The 27,419-nt window shown below is 38.6% G+C and overlaps 1 protein-coding gene across 1 annotated transcript in view; it reads right to left on the reverse strand.

The window, feature by feature from the left end:
* The window catches only part of ADARB2 (adenosine deaminase RNA specific B2 (inactive)), a 976,728-nt gene that overhangs the window by 544,467 nt on the left and 404,842 nt on the right, over positions 1-27,419 (reverse strand). Inside the window, exon 3 of the mRNA XM_044064698.1 lies at positions 17,520-17,634. Within this exon, the coding sequence (XP_043920633.1) occupies positions 17,520-17,634 (115 nt within the window). The remainder of the gene's footprint in view (positions 1-17,519; positions 17,635-27,419) is intronic.

The raw sequence follows: 27,419 nt of genomic DNA on the forward strand, positions 1-27,419 counted from the left end.
TTTTACAAACATGAACTCAAGAAAATAAAATATCAAGTAAAGAGGAGTAGGAATCCTGGGGCATGATGGGAAGTCTGTAGCAAGCTACAATCTGGATTACAGTTTTGCCAAGAGTTAGTTGAACATGGATAATTTTGAATGAATTATGCTGAGCAACTAACTTGGAGGTGTGGATATCCTTAATGAATATGGAAATGCCTCCGCCTTTAGTGTTTCGATCCAGGTTTGGTGGTCGAAAGGTGTGGTATGAATTATAGCCTAGTAATGCAGGGGTGCAATCTGGAGCTTTGAACCAGGTCTCTGTCACTGCACAGATGTCAATGTTCTCCATTTTAAGGAGTGTGTCGAGTGAGTGCATTTTGAGGTTTAGACTTCTAGCATTGAGTAGCATTACCCTCAGATTTTGCTTGCTTGTACCTGTTACGGTGGTGAAATTGTCATTTGAACCTTGCCTAAAAAAGGCACTATAGCGGTGGCAAGAGCCTTTGCCAGTATCCAGAATCCCAAGGGCGACAGTGCAGGCCATCTCTGGCAAAGCAGCGTGGTCTGTCGATCATGTCATCTCAGGCAGACAGATACTGGATTCCCTTAGGATGACACCAGAAGCTTAGCCAATTGCTAAAGTCAATCATTTTGTCCTTGTACTGTGGTATCATTCTGGGTGATGGCAGGATGCTACTCAGGGCTAGGGTCATACCTACCTGGACTACAATATCAGAGAGCTCCTCCATGTCTCTTTTCATGTAGTCCAGGGAGGTACATCTCAGGTCATTCACACCAACATGGACAATGACAGAGTCATATTTGTACTTGTTGTGGAGTGACCTGAGTGCATGCGTTATGTGGCAGATCCTGGCACCCGACAGGCAGCTGACAGTAACTTTTTCCTTGTTTAGCCTGATAAGTGGAACATCAATGTGCCTGACTATAGAGTCACCTATGACTAGAGTGTTGGGTACGTTATGCCTTATGGGCTGTAGTTGAGTGGCACACTGAGTATGTGGGCTATGTGTCATTTGGGTTGTGTTGGGGGTGGAGTTTGCTTGCATTTCTGCTTTGGAGGTCTCGGTTGTTTGGGCAGATTTTTACTGAGAGCCTCCGCGAATGTAGGTGTGTGTTTTGTGCTTCTGTGTGTGTGTTTTGGTGGTGTAGGTTTTGAGGGACAATGTGATGAGTGTGGTGCGGTGCAAGCGTTTACCTTATCCTCTTGACTGTCTAGCCCTGTCTTCAGTGAAGAGAGCTTTGCTACCAGTCTGGCTATATAAGTGCATCTCTCACAGGTCGTAGTGTTGGGTGGTAGGAGGAGAGGGTTGTCTGTGTACATGAGGCAATTTCTGCATTGTCCCTAGATACCCAGATTCATCAGGTAGACAAGAAAAAACACCGGGAGCTGACCTTTAGACATGCCTGAATAGGTGCTTATTTATTAACTACTAAAAACTGTTTCCTCTAGACAATTGAGGAAAGTTGAGTGCAATCGTAATTTATAACTTATTTAGTGCTTACAATGAGTTCTGAACAAGTGCTGAGCTCAAAGAAACAGGTTTGAGTGCTAAAACTAAAAAGCTGGCTAGTTGCAAGGGAAAATTTGAAGAGCAGACTTTATGGCGCCAGGAATACTTTAACCCTAGTTAAGTTGGGGGGGGGGGGTGCAGGAGCTCACAAACAGTCCTGGACATAGCAAATCCGTATCTGGATAAGACCTGCCACAGGAAAGTGGGGAAGCAAGTTTAGAATTTGTTTTTCAGTAAAAGTGGAAATGGAGAAAGCTGGAACACAAGTTAGTTCAACGTTAAGAATCTGAGTGGGTTGGCCCTCACAAATGTTCTCTATTAGATTGAATGAACTAATGACACTAGACTGGGAGAAGTGTCACAGATCAAATATACAGTATGGGTGGACAATTGCAAAGATACCAAGTATAAGAACACTATCACACTAGGCAGGGTGGGTGGGAAAAATTACAGTTCCTAGCTGTAGCCACTAATTGAAAGTTTTAAACAGATCAAGGAGCAAGCAGACTCTAGAGAATGCTTTTAAGTGTAAACAGACAATTATAGTAATGCACACTATTACAATTCCTAGCTGTAGAACACGGAAACCTCAAAAAATCCAAAATGCACAGAAAAGCTCAGATAGAGCATTCACAAACAGAAAATACAACTCTCAGTATGAAAAAGCAGTTTACAGTTAAGTAATTCAGTAAACATGCAATTAGAGTAATGAAACAGTATCTAGCAATGAAAAATACAGTTTAAACAGTATAAAACAGTACATAAATGCTGTGAAATGCAGTGAGCAGAATATATATATATATATATATATATATATATATATATATATATATATATATAAGTATATGATACACACACACACACACACACACACACACACACACACTTGAACACAAATATACATAATGTTGAAATTTTGCTGTAAATAAAAAGAAAGTGCTGAACAAGCTTAACATGCTAATATTATATAAACAGAAGTGTATGCTGAAAATTAAAGCAAAGCATTGCATTGCACTAACTGAAATAAATGTTGTTATATTAAATAAGATTAAACTATTTCTACAGAATCTGCTATCCCCTCATCAGTACCAGCACCCACTTTAGAAATGAGGTGACTGATTTCCAGACCTCCTGTCATACATTATTTAGAAAGATATGCTTTATTGCAGTACCATTTGTTAATTATTATTATTTTATAATTGGCATGAAATGAATAGAAGGGACACACTAAATCCATTAACTCAGCTCTTCGTATTACTTCACAACCATACGTTTAACCTTTGGGAGCTGTTGCTGTTTATTTGAATAATTTCTGCAGGTATACAACAATGAAATAGAAGGAGAGCTTCAGGATGGTAGCACAGAAAATGATTCCTGTCCCTCAATATGTGTTAGAACTAGCAGTGACAGTGATGGCCTCAAGACTATCAGTAGAAATATTTGTAAGACTCCAGTGGCTAATGAAGCTTTTTACAAGTCTATATGAACTGAATCCAACTTTGCCAAGACAAGGACACCTGACTTGAAAGGATTATTAGACAAAGGGAAAGTTATATGGAACATAGAGCATTATTTCCTAATAAATGCAGAGGGATACACTAATGCAGCTCATTTACTCATTGTAGGTTCATCTGTGAAGGGCCAGTACCAATATTATTTCTCAATCGTCTTGTTAGAAATATTGGTATAAATGAATATTTCACCTGGCACAACACTGGTGTGTTTTAATTGGAAAAATGTTCAGGTTGCAATATTTTTCACGTGTAAAACCAGTAGAAACCTAACCTGCAACTTTATATGATATACACTAGGAATTTGAATAATGCATCTTTTAAGTATACGTCACTATGCAGATTTTATAACCAAAATGCTTGTTTGCAGAATATTGGGATAGTGTTTTGCTAGGTGTTAGAATTCAAAGAAGTCATATGGCAGTTAGCATTGCATGCCTGTCACCATCCTGGGGTGACTACCATGCTATTTTCACCCAGGCATAAGGCTCTGGGCAAGAGGACATAGCTAATTAGCCATGTACCCAAACTGCTGTACTTGCATGCAATGACATCTGTTAGACTACTGCAGTGCTACCTACCTTTGGTTGCATACATCTGTAGTGCTACCTACCTTTAGCTGCATATAGCTGTAGTTCTACAGTGGTCTCTGAATCGGAAACATACATCATGCTGTGCAAATCTGTTGGAAATAGTTTTGGGAAGTGTACTATATGTTTATGAATATCCTCATTTCTGAACATGAGCTATACTTCTCACTCAGAGAAGTAGTCATACACTCACCACTAGTCATACACTCACCCCTAATTTGAACTAAGTATAATGCAGCATGCCAGAATATGGCAGTGGAATGCATGTAAACCTTACATTTGGTACATATTTATGAAAATTATACGGCTGTTCTTCATTGTAGGATCTTAATGACACATACAGGAAATTATCCTTAAAGAATGAGGTATACAATTCACTTAAGACTGACTATACCCTTAGAGATTTAAGCGATAATGTATGATAAACCTGAGCATGCCACATTACTCTTTCACTGAAGGGGACATTTACCTCCTTCACTTTTACTGACACTTGCTTTTTTGTAACAATAAATTGAAGAAAAGAAATAAAAAATAAACTAATGTACTATTTTCCTGAAAATAAAATACATACATATATAATTGCCCAAATATTTGCTCATTTACTCACAGGACAAGAAGGGCTCTAACGTGTAAGTTTCCCATGTTGATTATTCTGTGTGGCATTCTCTAAAATAAGTGTCAGCACATGAAAAACATTGCATTCTGGACAGCGCTAGCATGTTTGGGATGTTTATCCTGCATATAGACATATTGATGGTACACACATGAGACCCAGGCAGAGGAAGCCCTACATAATTTTTTTGGGGTTCTCTTTCTTTGGTCTTAGTAGCAACTTAGTTTGAAAGTTACTGCTTTGTTTGTATAAGCACTAGACAAATGCCAGATGTGCCCACTGTGGTACCGTTTTTCAATCTGCTTATGAGTTTTACTTTGTGCTGGTGGTGGCTTTGTATTCCTCTTTTTTGTAGAACAGGAAAGAATTGAACATTGCTATGTCTGCAGATGGAGAATAGCGTTTTGTTCCACTTCTGCATATTTTGGGCACACAGTTTCAGAATATTTGATCACTCACATCAACTCACCTTAGTTTGTTGTTGTATTAGACAATGACATCCATTCTGAGCTTTAAACTGCCATCATGCCCTGTTGTCATTCAGCCCCCTGAATATCTTTATATTTGTGTGTGTGTGTGTGTGTGTGTGTGTGTGTGTTTATATATATATATATATATATATATACATATATATATATATATATATATATATATATATCTATATATACATATAGATATATTTTTCAGTCTGGCATGTTTCATTATGGCTCATATTTTTATTTCTTAGTAACATATGAAATACAGTTGCCAAATTCTAAACTTACAAATCAGAACTTTAGTACATATCTTTCCTAGACAGTTTACAGTTTAAAGGAACTCTATCCTTCCTAGCCAATGCCATCTACAAACTATGTACGGTTTCCCACCTGATTCTCTGTGGGTTGAGATCTATTTTAGGAAAGTAACTGCTCATTTTTAGATATCTATTTGCCATTCAAATTAAGAATGCTGTACCCTGTTCTGTAACATACTGGCATGTCATCTAATGCAACTGGAGATGTCACAAAGGTTCCTCGCAAAGAAAACTGAAGGGCTTCAAAACTGTCTTACAGCACATGATTAAAGGAATCCTCTCCTTTGTATCTTATCATTTTCCAAGGTATTGAACTCCTCAGTAACAAACAGGCCTTGAGATTGTTCACTAAACCTCTGAACCTGTGCTGTCCAAAAGTCATTATCCATGGCAGTGACTGTCACAGCTGCTACTTTTCTGGCTTACCTGTACCTGTCTGTCGAATATAGAGATCCTCCCCACACACACACTAACAGTGCACATAACGATTGTTTCTTTAACCTGACAGCTGCGCTTGCCACTAGTATCCCCCCTTGGGTTCCCACCATTTCAGCTTACTGATGACCTTTTGGTCATACTCTCGATCTTCTGTATCAATAACTGAGGTCTTCATCAAGGTTCATTAAGACTCCATGTCCTGACTTCCTCAAGTGTGCATTGCAGAAGCTCTTTTGGAGGTCAGAATTGAACTCATCCCATATGCAAATGCCAGCAATTTTTACAGCCTTTCAAAGTCACAAGGCTGATGCATTTCAGTCCTTATATATGTGGTAAGTCAAATACGTTAATTGTGGGTATATACTGTTTGTGCTTTTCATGAACAGACTTTCAAGACACATCAAAGGTGCACAGAGTATTCAGCTCATGGATAAGAAGATTGCATGTTTCTTGTTCGGAGGTAATGTTACCCTTTTTAGCTTCAAATAACTATAACCTCCATTATGTGCTAGAGTGACTCATTGCTGAATGTCAAGTGTTTCATAGTTGAATGTGATGCTAATGGGATGAAAATTAGAATGTTCAACTCAGAGGCCATCACAATTTCCTGACAAAGAGTGGGCTACTCTCTGATGGTCAGAACAGGTGGCAAGCTAGGATTAGAGAGTTTAAGAATTTTCACTTCTTATTCATGAATGATGGTGTAGGAGAAGAGAAAAATGATCAGTGAAAGGGTACAGTACTAACAATACTGCAGGCACAGTGCCAGACTGTGGTGATGAAGTGAGAGCTGAGTCATATGACAAACCTCAGAATTTACCTGTCAGTCTGTGTTCTCATCCTCCCTTATGGTTATCAGCGGTGACCACTGAATGAATGGATGAGTTAATGGATGCTCAGGATGAGCTGGGAACACATGAGGATACCACATGCTGAGCTGAGAACACATGTGCATTCTATATGATGAGTTGGGATCACATGGATATACCACAGGATGAGGTGGGAGCACACAGTACCACAGGGTGAGCTGAAAACACATGGGGATACCTTAAGATCCGCTGGGAAAACATGGGAATCCCACAGGATGAGCTGGGAATATATGTGGATACCACAGGATGAACTGGGAACACATGGGAGCACCACAAGTTGAGCTGGGAAGACATAGGGGTACCACCGAATGAGATGTGGACACATGGGGATGACATAGGATGAACTAGGGACACAGGGGAACACTGCAGGTTGAGCTGGGAGCATAAGGCAATACCACAGGAAGAGCAGGAAACTGTTGATGGTATAAGACATTCTGGACTGGACTGCTCAGTAACACCATGATCCTCACCAGGAAAATGGCTTATAAAACTATAGCTGGACATTTGCCAGCCTTAACTTCTTATTATGTCACAAACTTGAGCTGTTTCTTTCATGTTACAAGGTTTTTATCAAAATAATACTGCCACACTGGTTGGAATTTAAAACTCACCTTAACAGCAGAATTTGTACCTTGCAATTCAAATGAAATTGCATCAAAACTGCTTAAGAAAGAGACACTTTGCCTCACAGATTCAGTTGCCTATGTTAAGGTCATTCTGCCTTAACATTTTTGGTCTGTCTTGCACAATTTGTTCACCGGCAATACTGGCATTTATGCCTTTAGTACAGTATCTTCAGTGCTGATCCATTTACAGCAAGGGGCACAATTATTCTGCAATGTAACCACTGTATTCCTTGATTTTACAGTGATGAGCATGACTTCATGTAGGTATCCTCACTACACGAGAACCCTTCACCAGGATTTCTCTTTCTATTAGGACCAGGATTACTGAGACTTCATTAACCATGATCTCTTCCAAGGATCAGAGTGAAATTAAGGAGACACAATGACATTTCAGGTAAGGACTCATGAGGAATGGCATAAATTTGATAACAGAACAGAATTTATAAGATGGCAGTCATAATCAATTGGAAACATTTATAGCTGTATGAGAATATGGGCTAATTCCGCGGTGGTGCAGTAGTAGCGTTGTTGTCTCACAGCAAGAGGTTCTCCCGTTCGATTCTCGGCTTGGGTTGGGAGTGCCTTCTGTGTGGAGTCTGCATGTCCTCCCTGCAGTCGAGTGGGTGTTCGAAAGACATGCGCTGAATGGGCGTGCCTTCGTTGAAGGTTGGGCATCGGGCTGGCAACTCGACACCATAAAAAACAACTGCCAATCATAAGCGGACCAGAGTTCTGCTGTGGCGACCCCTAACTGGGAAAAACCGAAAGACAAACAACAACTAAAGGCTAACTCACTGCAGGAAGACAAAGGATGGAGGGGATTAGTAATATAAACGATCACAAAAGACAGTCACTTCACTTCATTGCATGTTTTTTTTTTCCGCAGAAGGACAATAGTCTGTTGATTTATTTTGCATACAATCTGAGTAATGCATTATTTATAAATAATATTTGCTGAATCCATTTTCTAGTATCAGTCACATAGCGATTCTTTTGCTTTGTACACATTAAGCTAATGCAAAACTGGAATGTTTACTTGTGACATGAGCACAGATTTTTCTCTAGGAACTCTGAACAGTAAACTTCTCCTACTTGAAAAAGAGTGCCAAGCTCCCCAAATTTATAGTCTTTCACTGACACAGCTGCTATCCTACTGCATGTGAAAACATTAAATGAGCCATTTAGTGGGAAAATGGGTGCAGCTCAGTGTTAGCACAGACGGCTTCATTCTGCATGAAAACCTTTCCAGACATATGGCTTTAACAGTATTATGTATGCTGCAAAGATTTCAGTTTCTTGCTGAGGGCCATACTTATACCTAAAGAAATTATCAGTGAAATCTGTTAGCTTTTTATTTGATAGCTAACAAATAATAATGCAATATTCTGGATATAGATCTCAAAGTAGGAGGGCTCTGCTTTGCTTACGCATAGATTTTAAAATCAGGTGGTTCTGCTCTAAATAATATAGTATGTTTGAAGTGTACGATGCAGATTTCATGGGAGTACTAAATAATTCTGAGGCAAAATTCTTGACGGTCACAAAAACAGTATGCCAATGGAACCTGCACTTTGCAAGTCTCTCAATCTATCTACCTCAGTTGAGCTATTTAAGAATGCAAAATAAATAACAGTTCATGAAATCAAGTTGTTTTTTAATGACTGCAAAAACAGCACAATGTTTGTATACATTGAAATGATTATTCTATGCCACGACAGTGAACGTCTGAAGTTCGAATTATACATTGCAGTCAAAACACAAAACTTTGCAGAAGAATTTGAATACTGATTTTATATGAGGTACAATGCCCCCTATGCTGCCCTCCAACAGAGACATTTCCCATCTGTAGTCACTTACTTAATGATAACTAGCTTCAAGTTTAGTGTACTTTCGTGGAAACAAGAACGTCTTCCTGAAGCATCATTTTTTAAAGATGTCATTTTAGCACTCAGAAATGGTAGCTAACATGTTTTTTGCAGTCGCCGTGTACTTCCTCATGACAGATATCTGTTTTCACCCTTGAAAGATAAAGTAGGAGATAAATAGAAAACAGAAAGCCTGGTGACAAGACAGAGTAAAATACAAGAAAGCTAATGAACACAAATGGTAAGGGAAATAAAGGAAAACAAAAAAACGGAATTTAAGTAATCAGAACAGTAAGTAAGCTTGCATCATACCCACAAGTCATCACTAACTCTTCTGTTGTGGATCTTCATTGCAAATATGTTAGATTGCACTGTTTCAGCATGGTGAACTGTAATGTGCAATCCAGTGGTATACTTTTCAGGATTTTTCCCCTTTTATACACTGTAGTGCAACCATTGAGTTGGTATACATAATTCCAGGGGGTATAGGTGCTCAATACATCAGGGACCTCTGGTGGTCTTGCCACCCTGCAAAAATATCTTTTTTCCTACTTTTATAGGTTTTTGACTCACTGTTTTTGAAATTTAATTTTCAGTAAATGGAGAGCTGAAAAGGGAATTCTTCATAGTTCGTACTATGCAGAAGCTTGCAAGAGTTTAGTTTTAGAATCGCAGAAATAGGCCAGTCACAACTCCATGAAATCTCAAATCCCAGAATGGATATATATTTATCAGTCTTTGCACAGGATCAAAATTTTGTGAACTGTTTTTTTTTGGGAGTTTCTCTTTTCTCTGAGGTTGTGTGACTGTGGAGTTACTATATAAATCAGTAAAGGTGGTGTGTGTGGGCAAAGATTTCCATATGGCAGGTTGCAGGAGGGGATGTCCACTTGCAGAAAATGCTTTATTGGTGATGTCAGAAAAAGTTTCAGTAGGTATATGCTTTGACGAGTTGTACTAATCCAGTTTGCTGTTGGAAAGTTAAACTTTGACTAAGTTCCATACATTCAGTTTTCTTAGTTAAGAAACAGCCCTCAGATAGTAGAAACTAATCTAGTGATTCACTAAAGTTAAATCCAGTGAAAAAAGTGTTTCAGTAAATGCAAATGACAAAATATGTTTGTCACCAAGAGCTGTCTAAGTAGGTGGAATTCATTCACCATTCCTTGTACAGAGAAATCCCACAAGTCTATCCCTCAGCCAATACCCATTGTAAAGACTGTAGTAGATTGGGGTATGTTATACTTCACTGAAAAGAGAATACTCAGTTTTCCACAACATTTTAAGAAAAGGATTGAAAATAACCAGCCTTATGGTGCCTTGCTATTCAGAATCACTAAGCTGATGTCATTATAAACCTTTCTGAAGCCGTTACTTTCATCCCTTTCTGTCCTCCAAGAAAATGAAGAGGCACTCAAGTGTATCAGGTCTTACAGGGCAATAATGCCCAGCTTAAGAAGGTACATTTCCTGAATTTTACAAATGCCATACTTTGGTGGGATGAGTTTTTATTTATTTATTTATTAATTTATTTACTTGTCTTTATTATATTTTTTTAACAATTAAAGACACACAGGCAGACTACAATACAATACAATTAAAAAGACTGTCAATCATGAAGCCATTTTCAAACACAGTACACAAGAAAGAGATATATATTATGTATCACACCTGATCTAGACTAAATTAATCATATTATGTTCAAGTCACTAAATATGAATGTTAACCCTATTTACTTGAGCAGAACATTAGAAATTCTAAGGAAGTACTCTAAAAGATACAACAATAGTGGAGTGTCTAAGCTGCCTGTAAATGTTAGCATGGCATTTCACTGGACAAATGTCAGTAATGACTCTTTGAAAGCAGAATATGTACATAAGCAGCAACAGTTGTGGAGACATATCACATACTATTACTATGAGAAATTAATGTCATTCAAGGTCAAAAACTCATCAGAAACAAGCTTGACAACCAGAATCATATTAACCCAAAGGAGTATGCATGAATCATCATACAACACGACTCTGTTTGAAAGCAAGTCTGTGTAGATTACCCCACCCAACACAGACAGATTCTTTGAGATAATTACTAATTCTAGCTTTAAACTCATCTGCTCCTTCAAGCCTGTTGGCCTGAGTGAGAAGCTCCTGGTGGTGCCCAAAAATTGATTCATCTTGTCTTTTTCTACTCTTGACACATTTGATGACAGATATTTCATAGATGGGGTCTGGCAACTTTGCCCCTCAGAAGTAAGTGGACTCAAAGGTTTATATAGCAGCTTCTTCTCAGATTTGAAATGTTAGAAGATTAATTTATTTTGCAGTTCTTACCTGCCCAGATGAGATGTAGTAGTGATTCTTACAACTATGACCAAACCTAGTTTTGAAACCTGACTATAAACTCTTCCTAAATTGGTTTGTAATTGGCCTGTGGGATTAATGTATGGAATAGAACTTTAGAAAAGCTTTCACAACAGCACATCTTTGGCAATTTCAGGAGTTAAATAGCATGTGACTTCATACAACATACCAATCTGCTAACTGGTTTTCTTTGCAGGTAGCCCTGCATTATTGTTCAGTTTTATTTATCCTGCTTGTTTTTTGTTAACCTGGTAAGTGATCTGGACCTTGGCCCCTTTTAAGCAATGATCTGTGCCAAAAGATGCATACAGGGGAGAACAATAAAAATATTACAATGGAATAAATAATTCAAAATGTAAACAAATAGGCAAAATATAATCTTATATTAATCAACCGTTAACTAACCTTAGAAGCCTTGTAAATAAAAGTAGTGAATTTCATGCTGTCCTTGCCACATACTCACCGGAAATAGCTGTCATAACAGAGACCTAGTTAAAATCTAAGATTAAGGACTCAGAAATTACTTTCAGCAGCTATAACACTATAAGACAGAACAGACTAAACAAAAGAGGAGGTGGTACAGAAGTTATGTTTAAAAACTTTCTAACACTAGAAAAACTAAACTGTATACCTCCAGACATCCCCATTGCAGAGATTCTCATCACCCACCACCTACTAAATCCTTACAAAGCCATAATTACCATAGCTGTATATCTGTCCCCTGGCAACAACCTTCCCAGCACTGAACTTCTCCTCTCATGGTCTGCCCACACATTCAATCAAGAAACTATAATCCTAGGTGATTTTAACCTTGACTGGCTCTCCTGCTCCTCAAACTCCTCTACAAACTTTATTAATCTGTTCAATTTCTCCCAAGTTATAAACTGTCCCACTTGCACTGACAAACACTCTAAAATAGAGTCACTACTGGAGTGGATATTAACTAACAAGCCAATTCTGAGTGACCATGCCGGCTGCCTTCTTATCAATCTTAGTGACTATACCCCTACATTTCTAATTAGAAAAATAATTCAGACTCAATCCTACAATCCCTTCAAATACGTCTGCAGTAAGAAACACTTCTTACCTGAACTATTTAATCTTTTACTAAAGCATAGCGACTGGTTCCCATTAAAAAGCCTAAACCTAGACCTTGCAGTTGACGTTTTAACAACAAGTTTCCTGAAATACTAAACAGCCTAGCTCCCAGCAGAAAAATAGCACCAAATCCAAACAACTACCCATAAAGCTAAACAACTAATTAAACAAAGGGACAGAGCTAGGGCCCTATACCTATCCAACAAAAACAAATCAGACCTCACCTCTTATCAACAATTAAGAAACCAAACTAAGAAAAAAATTATCAGTGACAAAAAGTACTACTTCCAAATCTCTCAACAAAAGTACCTACACAATCCACAAAAATTCTGGAAAACAGTCAGCTTCCTCCTCAACCCTGGTAAATCCTCCATCCCCACTCCTTCCACTTCCAATACCTCCGTACCTTAAGCCTTGCAGTTCAACTCACATTTTATTAACTCTATCTCCTCCATCCTTGTCAACCATAAACAACTACCTTGCATATTCCCCTCCTTAGGATCTAGCTCCACTAACTCCTTCTCCTTTAAACCAATTCAAACATCATACATTAAAAATATCCAAAGCAAACTAAAACCTTGTTGCCTGGCTGCTGATCAACTACCAAATGAATTCTAAAAACTGCTGCTCCATCTATTGCTTATCCTATCTCTCTATATTACTCAATTGCTCTATCTCCGAACAATATGTGCTGCTCCTCTGGAAAGTCGCTGACATCATCACCTTCCACAAAGGAGGCCCCTCTAGACCTACCTACCGCCCCATGACTATCCTCCCACCCACAGCTAAAATCCTAGAGAAATGTATTCACCTACAACTCTTCAACCACCTTACCACTAATAACCTTTTCTTCCGATACTCAGCATGGCTTTAGACACCAATATAGCACAAACACAGCCTTGTTATCCTTCACCAGTACTATCCACCACCTTATGAACAATGGTCAGCTAGTCTCTGCAATTTTTCTAGACTTGTCAAAAGCCTTTAACACCATTTCCCACCAACTACTACTTAACACACTCTCTACATACAATCTCAGTCCAACATCCCTGTCATAGTTTCGCAGTTATTTATCTAACCATCAACAGGCTACTAAATGGGAGAATGAACTCTCCCCACTACTGCCAGTATCCACTGGTGTACCCCAAGGTTCAATACTTGGCCCCCTTCTCTTTATCATATTTACTAATAACCTTAATATAGCAACCCAACTAGCCTCAATCATACAATACGCAGATGATACATCTCTTATCTGCTTCGCCCCTTCCCCACAAGAACTACAAGAAAAGATGCCAAAAGCATTCCTGGAAATTTAAATTTTCCTGTCAACCTACCAACTCATTCTAAACCAAAACAAGACTAAATTAATAATATTTGCAAACAAAGCTACTAAGTCTAACTACCTACCTCTCTCTATTCACTCCACAAAGAGCCTGCAAACCAGGCCAAACTCCTAGGTATTACAACAGATGACCATCTCAAATTTGGTATTCACATTTCCTTAACTATCAAAAAAGTAAATTTTAAGCTTGGTGCTCTTTATAGAGTCAAACCTTACATAACACCCCAAGCCAGGCTAGCCACAGCTAGGTCTCAGCTTCTCTACTGCTCTCACATCTTCACCAACGTACACAAGGCCGAACTACAAAACCTTGAATCCTGCTATAGCAAAATTGCAAAGTTTGCCACTAATCATCCCCATAAAACACATCATTGTTCCGCTCTTCTTCAATTTAACTGGCTAGGACTTCCAAACCTATTGACTTTAAACCAACTCACCCTCACCCACAAAATAATACATAACCCTCATAGCTGCCCTGCAATTTTTACCCTACTCCAACTACAGGTAAACAGTAGGTTCCTTAGGTCTTCCAATAAGCCACTGCTCAAGATACAATCTCATAACTACCATGTGGACTCCCTCTACGCAAACAAAATAGATAAGTCCTGGAATGCTCTTCCCTAAGTATACAATGCACCCCATGCATACAATGCAAAACAAAAGAATATCTTAAAAGCAACTTGGCTTTGCCCTTGTAGCCCACCTGGATAATTCCTCTCTCCTACTAATTTCCTCTCCTTTGCTCATTTTCACCTTTTTACAGCTCAATGCTATTTTTTTTATTTAATATTACAACTGATTGCTTCCTCACTGCTTATTGGACTGTAAATATTTCAGTATTCCAAAATTTTTCAGTGTTTAACATTCTATAACAGTTTGTGCTCATGTCTTGTCGGTGAGATCTGCTCACTACCTGCTTCAGTTTTTCTATTTTACTTAGTTGTCTGTATCCCTGTTGTTTTCATTACTAAGAATATTATCTAGTCTCTTATACATTGTGATTCTTTCTGATGTAATTTCTACATTTTGTTATCTGTCTTGTTTTTCTGGAGCTTTTCTCCCCGGGTCTCTGCTGAAAATGGGCAACCAACCCAGTCGGACACTACCCGGTAAACAAATGCAAATAAATAAATAAATAAATAAATAAATAAGTAAGTAAGTAATAAATAAGTCTATAAAGCCTGCATACAAAATAGCAAAAAGGCACACAAGTGTATCACAAATGCAAATTACAATCAGCTTTAGCAAACAGGAGGCATTGTAATATTAGATAAGCCATGCTGCTGTAGTGACATAGAGGGATAAAGCCCTGACTATGGCTCAGGTAGACCCATGTTCAATCACCAGCTTGGGTGACTGATAGAGTGGCATGGAGTGATGAGTGTGACCAATCTGTGGGAGAGAGTGGAGGCATGGGTGTCTCCTGTAATGATCCCTGGTAGAGGCTGGGTAGTTTGCTGGGTAGGAGTAGTAGTACAAAGAAGAAGGCGGGGTAGACATGGCTGAGGTGCTGCTGTTGAGCTGGGGAGATACACCACAATGTCCCCAATGCACTCCTGCCCCTGGGATGTAACCATAGACATCATGAAGGGGGAATGGATAGGGTATAAAAGAAAAAAAAATACAAGTGTGTGCAGATAACCAAGTTCAGCAGATTATGGACTACACCCAAGTTGTTGGAAATAGTTGATAAACTTGGAGTGCTCATGGGGAACTGGGTAGCAGTGCCAGAAAATGATGTAAGGAAGGAAAAAAGATAACTTATGACCTTTAAAACACTGACAGCTGTGCTCTTCTTTCAGATTTCTTTTGAATGCAAACAGATTTTGTTCATAACGTAAACCAACATGGTTAGAGGTGCAGAAAAAAACTTCAAGGAGGTGTACTTAAAAATAAAAACCATGAATAACACACTGAACTCTAAACGCTTATCTTAATTCACCACATTTTTTGTCTCTCTGACACTGAGACTTCCTCAGAAAAGTGAATACTTAATTAACTACCCTTCCTTTTATACCTTCAATCTAATTAACTGGACACACAATTTCCCTGAGGCAATAAACTATTCGAATTACTAAAATACAGGAAGGAAATACAAGATTTTTAAGTGCACCTCCATGAAGTTTTTTTCAGCACCTCTAACCATGTTGGTTTACGTTATTTCAAGTAGTTCGCACTTTGGTACTCTCAACACTGTTTTCCCTGGTTGGATTACATATTTTGTTCACACCTTATATAACCAAGCATGTTATTAGTTTGCTAGAGCAACCTTTCTGAATGCATTTTCACTCAATGCCAGTGTAAAAATTGGGCTCTTAAGTGTTAAGGCCACAGATATACAGACCACTGACAATGTGATACGTAGAGATGGATTGATGCTTAAAACTTAAATTCCTGTTGCAGCCAGACAACAATGCATTTTACACAGTCTACAGTCTCAGAATTAATTTCAACATTTCTAGATTTTTGAGTAACCCTGTCCATCTTCGTTCAACCACTTTCCCTTAAACAGCACACCCCTGGTCTTAAATGCACTACCTAATAGTCCTGAGTCTAACCAATAAGCTTCACAGCTGCATCTAACACCTATCAATGAAGAGAGTCATCTGTATACTGTGATAGAAATTAAATAATGTTTTCACATGCAATTAACATAAACAGACAACATTAAAAGTCAGCCTTTTGGCACATCAGCACTAAAGTCAAATGGGGAGGTTGCCCATTCCCATCTGGTCAATTGCTTTCTGACCTACAAAAAGCTAGAAATTCAGTCCAGGTACTGGCAGTTGATACCTAACTGTAGGAATCCTTTGACTGCTCATGGCATGAAATGCTTCTGAAAAGTCCAAAAATTAAAGCATGAAAAATTCTTTCATAGGTACTTACCAGGCTATTGATCCATGAGAATCTTCAGTAGCCTAACCATGTATTCCCAAAGGTTTATTAGCTCGAGTATTTTAAGTATGAATAACCCAAAGTTCTTTGCATTTTAAGTAAGAATAACCCAGAGCCAGTCAGACATTTACGTTACCCTGATCCATAAGGACAATGGTGCAAAATCAGGGGTGAACTTGTGGTTTCTGATCTATTCATTTGGATTATGCTTGAATAGAGTAAAATATGTACTTTGCATTATGTGGAGGGGAAGATGAATGCACAGTAGTAATATTTTCTGTGAAACATATCTATCCCTCTGACATGTTCTATTTAAGTTGCAGAAGATATTAAGATCTATTGAACAGGTATTTTTGCTACTATTGGACTTGTGGCTCTTCAATATTTCTAAAAGGATGAGGTCAATAGAATCTTTGTAAGTGAGGCAGAGATTGACCTAAAGTTGTCTGTATGATACCGAGAAGAGGGACAAGGCTTTGAGACGGTCAGTGTAGCTTATTATTATTCAAGTATGTGCCTACTATTCAGATAAGTGATCACTTTCTCACCAAGAGAAAAAAGGAAGTTGCTAACAAAGTTGCCAGGCTGAATAACATGACAACTTCCTGTGAGGAACTATAAGTTGTCTATGCACTGCTTCCCCAAGAGTCTGTTCAATTGTAGTAGCTTGTTTTTCATGTGTTGACATGCACTATAATTACTACAGCTGGTGTGTAATACTTAAGACAGTGCAGGCAATATCTCTGGCAACTTACCTTAAAGCTAGAAGCTTTGCAATGCGTGCAGACAAGAAACTAAACTTCCAATATTCCATAATTTTCTTTAAATTATCCTTTGAAATGTAAAATATAATGATGCAGAAACAAGCAAACATTACAATGGAGATAATGATTGTGTATGGGATGTATATTTTTCTTCACGTGTTTTTTTCTTCTGCACAAAATCATATTTCTTGGCTTCAAGAGAAATAGTAAAATAGTTTGCTATTATGTAATGCTTCCATACCTTTGGTCATCACAATTCCTGCAAGGCCTTTGTAACGCGCATGCGAAGAGGTAAAATTGCCCGTTAACTCACGAAACTTCTCTGTTACTAGATGGAATACACAGTCAGCAAATTCCTGAAAGACACAAATGAAACAGAATTTGTATGTTTTAAATTCAATTTATTTCATTTTTAGAAATATTCAGCAGTTCCTTTGTCTGTAATCATATGTACCAAACTTCAAACTCCAAAATCTGGAACACTATCTTTTAGAGGAAAGTATAAATGGGCAAAATGTAGAATATTATCAGATTAATCTAGAAAGTTTACAGCATGGTTAATAACTATTTCTTCCTGCATACAAAACATTCTTCTGATAAACCGATACAATTTATAACTACTTACTATGGATATATATTTTTTTTAATTTTAACAATGAATATGTGACAGTCTCTTTCAATAAGGAACAGCATGAAACGTGAACTTTTAAAGACTCAAAATGAGTAACATTCCAGACAATAAGTTACACTTGAAGTATGTATGTAATAATGCCATTTTGATTTCTTTGTCAGAATGTGCTGCAAAGGCCATAAAACTTCATAACCTGCTGACACACAACTGTAATGTGCATTCTATGTGAAAATGATTATATATATATATATATATATATACTCTGTTGCAAATTTGCAGGAAAGTGCAGCATTTCAGCAACAGGCTGTTCCTTTCTCATATGGTTCCTGTAATCTTGCATTTTATGATACATCATACATCATGCCTAGAATTATAGAAGCAGAATCTATATAGCTCCATGGACATAGTTTTTAGAATGTTTGTCAATTAAATATAAACACTTCTGCTGAGTAAATGGGTCTTCCATGGTGACAAATTATTTATTTCATTGTTTTCAATTTCTGGATAAGTCCAGTTAGGTTAAAAGCCCTGTTCAGTATTGGCCTGGACAGAAGAGCTCATTAAGACATATCACACCACTGTTATTAACAGATGAAATAGTAAGCAGACAATTACCTAAGTAGAAACAGAATGCAGTGAAATGGCCCAGTACATCTTATTATTTTACAAATAGTGTTTTACAGAAATGTGCATAAAACAAATAACCATAGTACTAGAACATATGCAGTGGATATAAAAAGTGTACACACCCCTGCTAAAATGCCAGGTTTTGTGATATAAAAAAATGAGACCACAATAAATCATTTCAAAACTTTTCCCACCTTTAATGTGACCTATAATCTATAAAATTCAATTGAAAAACAAACAAGTCTGTTAGGGGAAAAATATAAAAAATAAAAAAAAACGTAAAATAAGCTGGTTCCATAAGTGTGAACACCCTTAAACTAATACTTTGTTGAAGCACCTTCTGCTTTAATTACAACATTCAGTCTTCTTGGATACACACTTGCTATCAATTAAAGAGACTCTGATTAACCCCAAATAAAGTTCAGCTGTCCTAATAGGATTTCCTGACATTTACTCAGTTACCTGCTACAGCAAAGGCTGTGGTTTACAGAGAGCTTACAAAGCATCAAAGGGATCTCAGTGTTGAAAGGTATCAGTCAGGAGATGGGTACAAAAAAATTTCCACAGCATTGGATATACCATGAAACACAGTGAGGGCAGTCATCAAAAAGTGGAGAAAATATGGGACAACAGTGACATTGCAAAGAACTGGATGTCCCTCTAAAATTGATGAAAAGACAAGCCGGAAACTGGTTAGGGAGGCTACCAAGGGACCTACAGCAACACTGAAGGAGCTGCAGGAATTTATGGCAAGTACTGGTTGTATACTACATGTGACAACAATCTCCCATATTCTCCATATGTCTGGACTATGGGGTAGGGTTGCAAGACGGGAGCCTTTCTTACACAGAAAAACATCCGGGCCTGGCTAAAATTTGGAAAACAATACATTAAGTCTCCCAAAAGCATGTGGGAAAATGTATCATGGTCTGATGAGACCAAGGTTGAACTTTTTGGCCACAATTCCAAAAGGTACGTTTGTCACAAAAACAACACTTCGCATCACCAAAACACCATCCCCATGGTGAAGCATGGTTGTGGCAGTATCATGCTTTGGGGTTGATTTTCTTCAGCTGGAACTGGGGCTTTAGTCAAGCTGGAGGGAATTATGAACAGTTTCAAATACCAGTCACTTTCTGCCCAAAACCTTCAGGTGTCTGCTAGAAAGCTGAAGATGAAGAGGAATTTCTCCTTTCAACACCACAATGACCCCAAGCATACATCCAAATCAACAAAAGAATGGCTTCACCAAAAGAAAATTAAAGTTTTGGAATGGCAAATCCAGAACCCAGACCTAAATCCAATAGAAAATCTGTGGTGTGACCTGAAGAGGGCTGTGCACAAGAGTTGCCCTCTCAATCTGACAGATTTGGAGTGCTTTTGCAAGAAAGAGTGGGCAAATATTGCCAAGTCAAGATGTGCCATGCTGATAGACTCCTACCCAAGAAAACTAAATGCTGTAATTAAATCAAAAGGTGCTTCAACAAAGTATTAGTTTAAGGGTGTGCACTCACAACAAAGTATTAGTTTAAGGGTGTGCCCACTTATGCAACCAGCTTATTGTACACTTTTTTTTTTTAATATTTTTTCCCTAACAGATTTGTTTGTTTTTTAATTGAATTGTAGAGGTTATAAGTCACATTAAAGGTGGGAAAAGTTTTGAAATTATTTATTGTGTTCTCATTTTTTATATCACAAAAACCTGGCATTTTAACAAGGGTGTCTACACCTGTACATGTACATTTATTAGGTGGATTGGGCCGGATAGCAATATAGTAAGTCATATTAAACATGACAAGTAAGGCTCATTAGTGGAAGAAGAGAAAACAAGGGCAGAGCTACATATTATCCAGCATTGGGACTGGATATATATTTTACAGTGGTGAAGTAAACATGACAAGATACATAGGAGAAAGAACAAGGGCAGAGGTAGAGAGAGGAAGGATGTTTGGGGCTATCAAATATGAGGTATGATGAACTTAGAATGAAAAATGAGTATGAGATATTGAAAGGAAAAGCATGTTCAATGAAAGCAACAGAGATGATAGTTTTAAATTATGTTTAGACAGGTGGGTAGGGCTTGGGTAAGAAAAGAGATTAATTAACACTTAATGAAATGTAGAAGAATAGAAAGGTCACACAGTCAAGAAAGAAGAAAGGATTTTCTTGCCTGCCAGTTAAGCTATGTTACAAAATCCTGCACGAAGTCTGATTTACACTTTTTTCTTATATTGCACTGCAGCAGCTCAGCGAAGGCCATCAGCAATTTTTTCCCCCGAGTATAATTTACTTGCACTCACTTTGATGAAACTAATCCAAGCAAAGTTATATTATTGAACTGCTTTCAGAATTGTTTTCACACCCTTTGCCCCACCCTCTTCCACTGCCTTTTAACAATCAGCCCCTACTGACCAGTTGGCCCATTCTCAGGGCGTGTGTGGAATCGGAGTGTCCATCATTAAGATAGCCATTATAGGTGGTTCAACATTTTTCTTAGTTCTATGGTCCCTGCAGATTTCTTGTTTGCAGACCCAGAGGGGGATGTGCAACGGGGTGACCACATTTTGTCTTCCCTCACTTACATAAGGGAAATTGCCAGCAATCCACCCTGCCACCTCCCTTCAAGCATGAGGAGTGGTCACTCTGGTCTTCACCACCGAAACTGCATTTCCTTATGTGTTCCCCTGAATGCCTGCTAGCTATCTGGCCCCCAGGAGTGGTGACCAGGTCACACTCCTTCATTTTCTCCCTTTCTACCTACCTCATCCAGGCCACTAATCAAATAAGGGTTGCTTCAGTCACAGGCTCCACCTGTCTGCTCCATGGAGCCAGGATAACTGCTTTTAGAAATTAAGACTTTTCTATGCTGGTTAAAGCTTCCTTATCCCCTTATCCCCATCAAGGGGCATTTTCCTGTGCCCCTTACCTAATAAAATCTGCACTCGCAGACACACACACACACACACACATCTGTACATTCTCTGACAGAGATGTGTGTAGTCGGTACTTGGCCATGTAAGCTATGGCGTATGCTTTTGGTGATGTCATGTGCTGGAGACAATCAATAATGTAATATCACTATAGGACTGGAGAGTTATTTATTTATTAGGGAGGTGTAATGATGGGCTAGCAGTGTCACGTCTGATTACAAATACCACTGTATGAGACACTCACAATGTTGTAATTATGAATGTTTCATAATAAAAATAAGTGTAAATCACAAATTTGGTGACTTTCACCTGTCTATCTGAAGTCTGTAATCCCTTACAGTTCCTCTATATTTATTTCTGTTCCTTGACTTTTATGATAAACCAAACAAAGACAGAGAATGTAAAATACAAAATAAATAAATACATAAATAAAACATTTCAGGCTGAAAACTGCAGAGCAACTGGGATAAAGAAATTATCCAGCAGTGCCCTTAATAAGTGCACAAAAGGGTTTTGTGGAAGAAGTGCTAAATTTAGTGTAGATACATAGGTTCATATATAGTCACAGGGAAGTTACATGAAGCTATAACTTGCTTTTAAGTGATATATCTCATACCTTGTAAATGTACTCATGTTATAAGACTCCTGTCTAACAGATTTAAAAGAAAATGTTAAAAACCTGGGAGGGAACAATGTCCACAGATTAAACAAATAAAATGCATCACAGCTGGGAACATTAGAGAAAGTCACAATCATTACTGGCTACCCACATCTCACACCTGACCTGCATACACTATTTACAGGCATGATGTGTACACATGTGAATGTCAGGCTCTGACTAAGTATATTGCCAAGGATCAGATTCTAACATACTTTAGTAACTATTACAATATCTGCAGAAACATAACATTTCTGTCTGAATGTAAGGCAATTCCACAAGCACTTTTGAGTGAATGGATTTTGGTAGAAATGAACTGCATTTGTTAGTAATTTTTTTTTTTGGGGGGGGGGGTGCATAGTCTCCAGACTGCACCACTTAGAAAGATGTACTTAAGACAACTCTTGTCCATATATAATCAGCTCCAGGGTTGCTACTCATGGTGAAGGGAAATCCCCCTGGTGTCTTCACAGTTAATGGCATTCAGAAAGTGAATGGCAGTATGGAAACTGTGTCTCCTGACATCCTGTGCCTGGGTAGCTGCTCCCTTCACCTTACCATAGTTATACCACTGCTCAATTCCACCCCTACCCTACACTCAAAATCTTGGTTCCACAAGCCATAACCCCAGCTCTTTATTACAGCCTTCCTATAGACCATGTCATAAATGTATCCTATCTGAAACTAAACCTGTCACACCTCTTTGCATTCCCCCCCAAATATGGCATTTATCAGCCTTGCCTTTCCAAGACATCCAAAGCTAAATGCTCCCTTTTCACTTTCTTTCATATAGTTTTACTGAGGATGAAACAACTTTATCCGCATGCTACCAAGTGGGCCATCTTCATTAGTCTACATATCTGCCATGATGTTTCCCGAACCGAATCCTCCTCTCATTCTTTCCATTCTTAAACACATATCTTTCTCGCAACCTTTCAAAGCCACCCCTTATTTTCTCATCTCTCCTACCTTCTCAGTTGCTTTCAAATGCTTCAAAACCAATGAATCCTCCTCCCTTTGACATTCCTGTTTCTTGAATCTATATCCTGAGCACCCCACGTGGACACTTCACTTCCCTCTTTCATATTCCAGCAATTGTCCTTTAGGATCATTAAACGGGTCTATATCACTTCGACAAAACGGCAGAAGTTCGAACACCATATGTTTGAACTTCTAACCTCGAAGTACAAAACCATCGAAGGCTTAGAACAGCGATTTTTTTCCCAGGGAAAAATAATCGCTGTTCCAAGAAACACACACACAACACAGGCACACCAAAAAAACAGCAGTCCACACACATACACTTGAAATCCTACATCTAACCCTACACTAAACTGTAAATACACTACTATCTATCCACTTACCTTAACCCAAACCCTAACCCTAAGGTCCGTCACTATCGCACACTCACCTGACCCATGCCCTAACCCTAACCCACTTATCCCGCCCTAACCATAAAGTCTGTCACTATCGCACACCCACCTCACCCACGGCCTAATCCTAACTCACCTAACCCGCACCCTAACCCTAACATCCGCACAATCGCACACTTACCTGAACCCAACTCGTAACTTTCCACCACAGTGCTGAAAATCATGAAGCCACAGAAATGACCCAGTGTTCCACGGCTTCGCGATAATCAGTTTTCGAACTTCACAGTTCGAACATATGGTGTTCGAACTGCTGAAGTTTCGATGAACTGATAAGAACCCACATTAAACTCTTGCTATGTCTCTTTAGAGCTTCTTTTTCTTTCTTGAATTCCCTTTCTCTCAACAACTCATCCTAGACACCTGTAGGGATATATTAGGCATTTGTGTAAGCATAAATAATATGGAATATTTGTGTAAGTGTCTGTTAAAATATCCTCCTTAATAACACCAAGAAGCATGAAAAATATTGTAATGGACTTCATAAACTAGAGATGGAACCTGACATTAACTGCATGTGGCTTCAAATATTTCACATTTATCGGAGATAATTGCACTATCAAAAACAAATGCAAACTATGCCTACCTGACTATGTTAACAGAAATTAATTTGAGCAATTAATAAAACACCCTACTGGGAGAAATTATATAGTAAATACTGTACTAATATGTCATCTGATTATTCTACCTCAACTGCTTTGTCCTACTTAGTCAAATCAGATAATGCGATACTCATTCCAATATTAGAGTTGTGGGGGGGGGGGGGTGTCAGTGATGCAACAGGCAGTACACTCATTGTTGGTGCAGAAAAAAGGCTGTGGGTTCTGTTCCCATTCTAGGTGACTGGATTGCTGACAGTGCAGTGCAGCATTTCAGGGGTGGGTGCTAACCTCCTGAGTGTGTCATCCTTCAAATGAGACATTAAACCAAGGTATCATCTACTTCAGTTGGTAGTAGCCCAGGCGGATGTAAAAGATTCCCTAGCACAAATAAGGGAAGCTCCTCAATGCCCTGGTCAAATTTCCCCAAGTAGTAGAAATGCCACTCCAGGTCTCTCCTGAAAAGGGCTCACTGACCAAGTAAGAACAGGGAGTAAGTCATCTTGTCCAAGGTAGTTTCAATGAACACAAAGAGATCAAAGGCACATCACTGAAACCACTTTCATTGACAGTGTAGATTGCCTTTTTCTCCACTGTTTTGGAGTTGGTATAATTCTGGAGGGTGTGAGGGTATACCTCCACATGGGGTACAAGGGAGCTTCCCCCCTGGGAAAAAATATTTAAATGTTTCCTGAAGGTGGTTTCAGTGAACTTCTTTCAAGTTTTCTTTGTTGCATTTACTGAAACTGCTTTTGACAAATCGACATGAATCCATGATTCTAACCCAGTCAACCTAGGATAAATAAATAAACAGGTCATCCTTGCATAAGACGTACACTTTTAGAAAAATTCTCAAATGACAACTGCCCAGAAATAAATAAGGTACAGAAACTAGAACTATATTTTAAATAAGCTCAGTATGACAATAAAGGACAGGTGTGAGCAACTGCAGTACCCTCATTGGTTACATTACTAATTACTTCCCCATTTGACACAAATACTGTGGGGGGCACACAATGGAAAAATAACTATGATGGTACAATAAAATGTACTATACAACAAAAAGAAATGGCTACATTTCTGCTACAAAGATTTCCCCCAAGACTTCCTTCAAACTGCAACCCATTACAGTCACTGGAAATTACATTAAAGCTTTTATAATAAAAAGTAAAATTAGGAGTAGTTCCAAGAAATCTTGTGCTCTTGAAGTCAGTTTGGAAAATAGATGCTGAATCCCATGATACTGACTATATCCCTGCAGATAAATGCAGCTTTTAGTAAGTCTGTGCATAAAGTATCCCAACTAAAGCATCCAGACTGCAACCCTTCATATATCATCCAATGTCATACTTTTGGCAGTCGTGTCTATGGGTATGGAGAATATCCCAGGCTACTAGCTAATTTATGTCAGACACTAAACAAAATTTCATAGTTGCACTGTATATCTTACCGACCAAAAGTTGGCACTATTGTTTTTCTCTTTATAACTGTCCTCAAGGGTGGATTAACAATAAATCCAGCATGCTACAGAGCCAATAACCTTGTGTGTGTGTGTGTGTGTGTGTGTGTGTGTGTGTGTGTGTGTGTGTGTGTGTGTGTGTGTGTGTGTGTGTGTGTGTGTGTGTGTGTGTGTGTGTGTGTGTGTGTGTGTGTGTGTGTGTGTGTGTGTTTGTATGTGTGTTATAGGGGTTGATGCAAGCTTTTAACCATCATATTTCAAGACTTCATTGAACACTTCAGAATTTGCCTTTTTCACAGGTTCTTAGGTTCATTGATGTATACTAGGCTAACGACCACTAGGGCCCTTATAAGCTTAGCTGTACAACCCAAATGTGACCCACAGATTTGATTTATATAGGAGGGGATTTACAGACTGCATCTATTCATCACAGATATAGAAGCCCAACCAGGGGCAAATTACTGATTACCCACACATTGGTCCAAGTTGCATTTAATTAGGAGAGGGATGCACCCTGCTTCACATGTATGGGGAGCCTGTTCCAGAGAATGAGAATTCTCTGAGAAACATAATTGACTCTTCAACATGTCCTATTTATGTTGCAAGCAAAATGTAAGTCTTTTAATCTAGTAGTCTTGACAATGTTTGTTTTTCGGATGTGCAAAAGTTTCATCAAAACAGGGTTCAGGGATCCCTTGTATGCCAGGCAAAGATCACATCTCAGAAGTCTGCATGATACCGAGTAAAGAGACAGGGCTTTGAGGTAATCAGTGTAGGACATTGGATTTACTCCCTGTATACTTTATATAAGGAACCTTTGTGGATGTTCCACTTGCTGTATGTGTCTGGTCAGGGACATACCAAAAGGGCATTATACTCTATGATGGGTTTGATGAGGGCCAAGTACAGTGGTACAGTGACGTCTCTGGGCCTAGATGCCATGCCCTTGCTTGTAAGTTGAGCAGTATATAAGGATTTTCTTACTATGTTGGACACATTCATCTAAGGCATGATTTCCCAGATCTCTGACTAGTGAATCAACTTTTAAGAGTGTTTTATTGATGATGTTGTTACTCAGGGTGGTAGACTTCCCAAAAGGGACTATAATGCATTTCTTGGTATTGAGTTTTAAACAATGGTTTTGGTACCAACCATTTGTCTGTATTAGACCTTCCTGAAAAGTATTCTCATCTTGGGTGGATTCAATGACTGCTCCCATCTTGCAATCATTTGTGAATTTGGTTAGCCAAAGGCCTTTGACATTGGTTTTGACATCAGAGAAGGAGATGCCTAAGAACAGTGGACCCAGCACAGAGTCCTGGAGGACTCCACTAGTAACTGGCCTCTTTGTGGAGGTAGCCTCACTAATTCTAACTTCCTGGATCCTATAAGTGAGCCAGCTAGCTATCCATCATGTTACAAATGGTTTTATCCCTGCTTCCATATGTTTGTTGACAATGCCCATTGTATTGTATCAAATTCTTTAGTCAGATCGAGGTGGGCAGTATGCTCCATTTTTCCCCTAATACATTGCCTTAGTGACCTTTTCAAAGAAGTCCATTAGATTCAGTAGGCATGACCTTCCTTTGACAAATCCAAATGGGTATGGATCCAGTGTCTGGAGGTTTCCTATGCCCTTGTTAATAATTTCCAAGATAATTCTTTCAATGGTTTTGCAAATAAGACTAGTCAGATTAATGGGTCTGTAGTTTCCAGATTCTGTTGAAGGTCCTCCCTTTACATATCTCTTAACTGTCCAGATTTTTGCAGAATGTCCCAAACTTTTGTCTCATATTTCTAGTCTGTT

Source organism: Protopterus annectens, chromosome 3.part0 (assembly GCF_019279795.1).
Source record: "Protopterus annectens isolate FY-2018-M chromosome 3.part0, PAN1.0, whole genome shotgun sequence".
Taxonomy (NCBI): Eukaryota; Metazoa; Chordata; order Ceratodontiformes; family Protopteridae; genus Protopterus; species Protopterus annectens.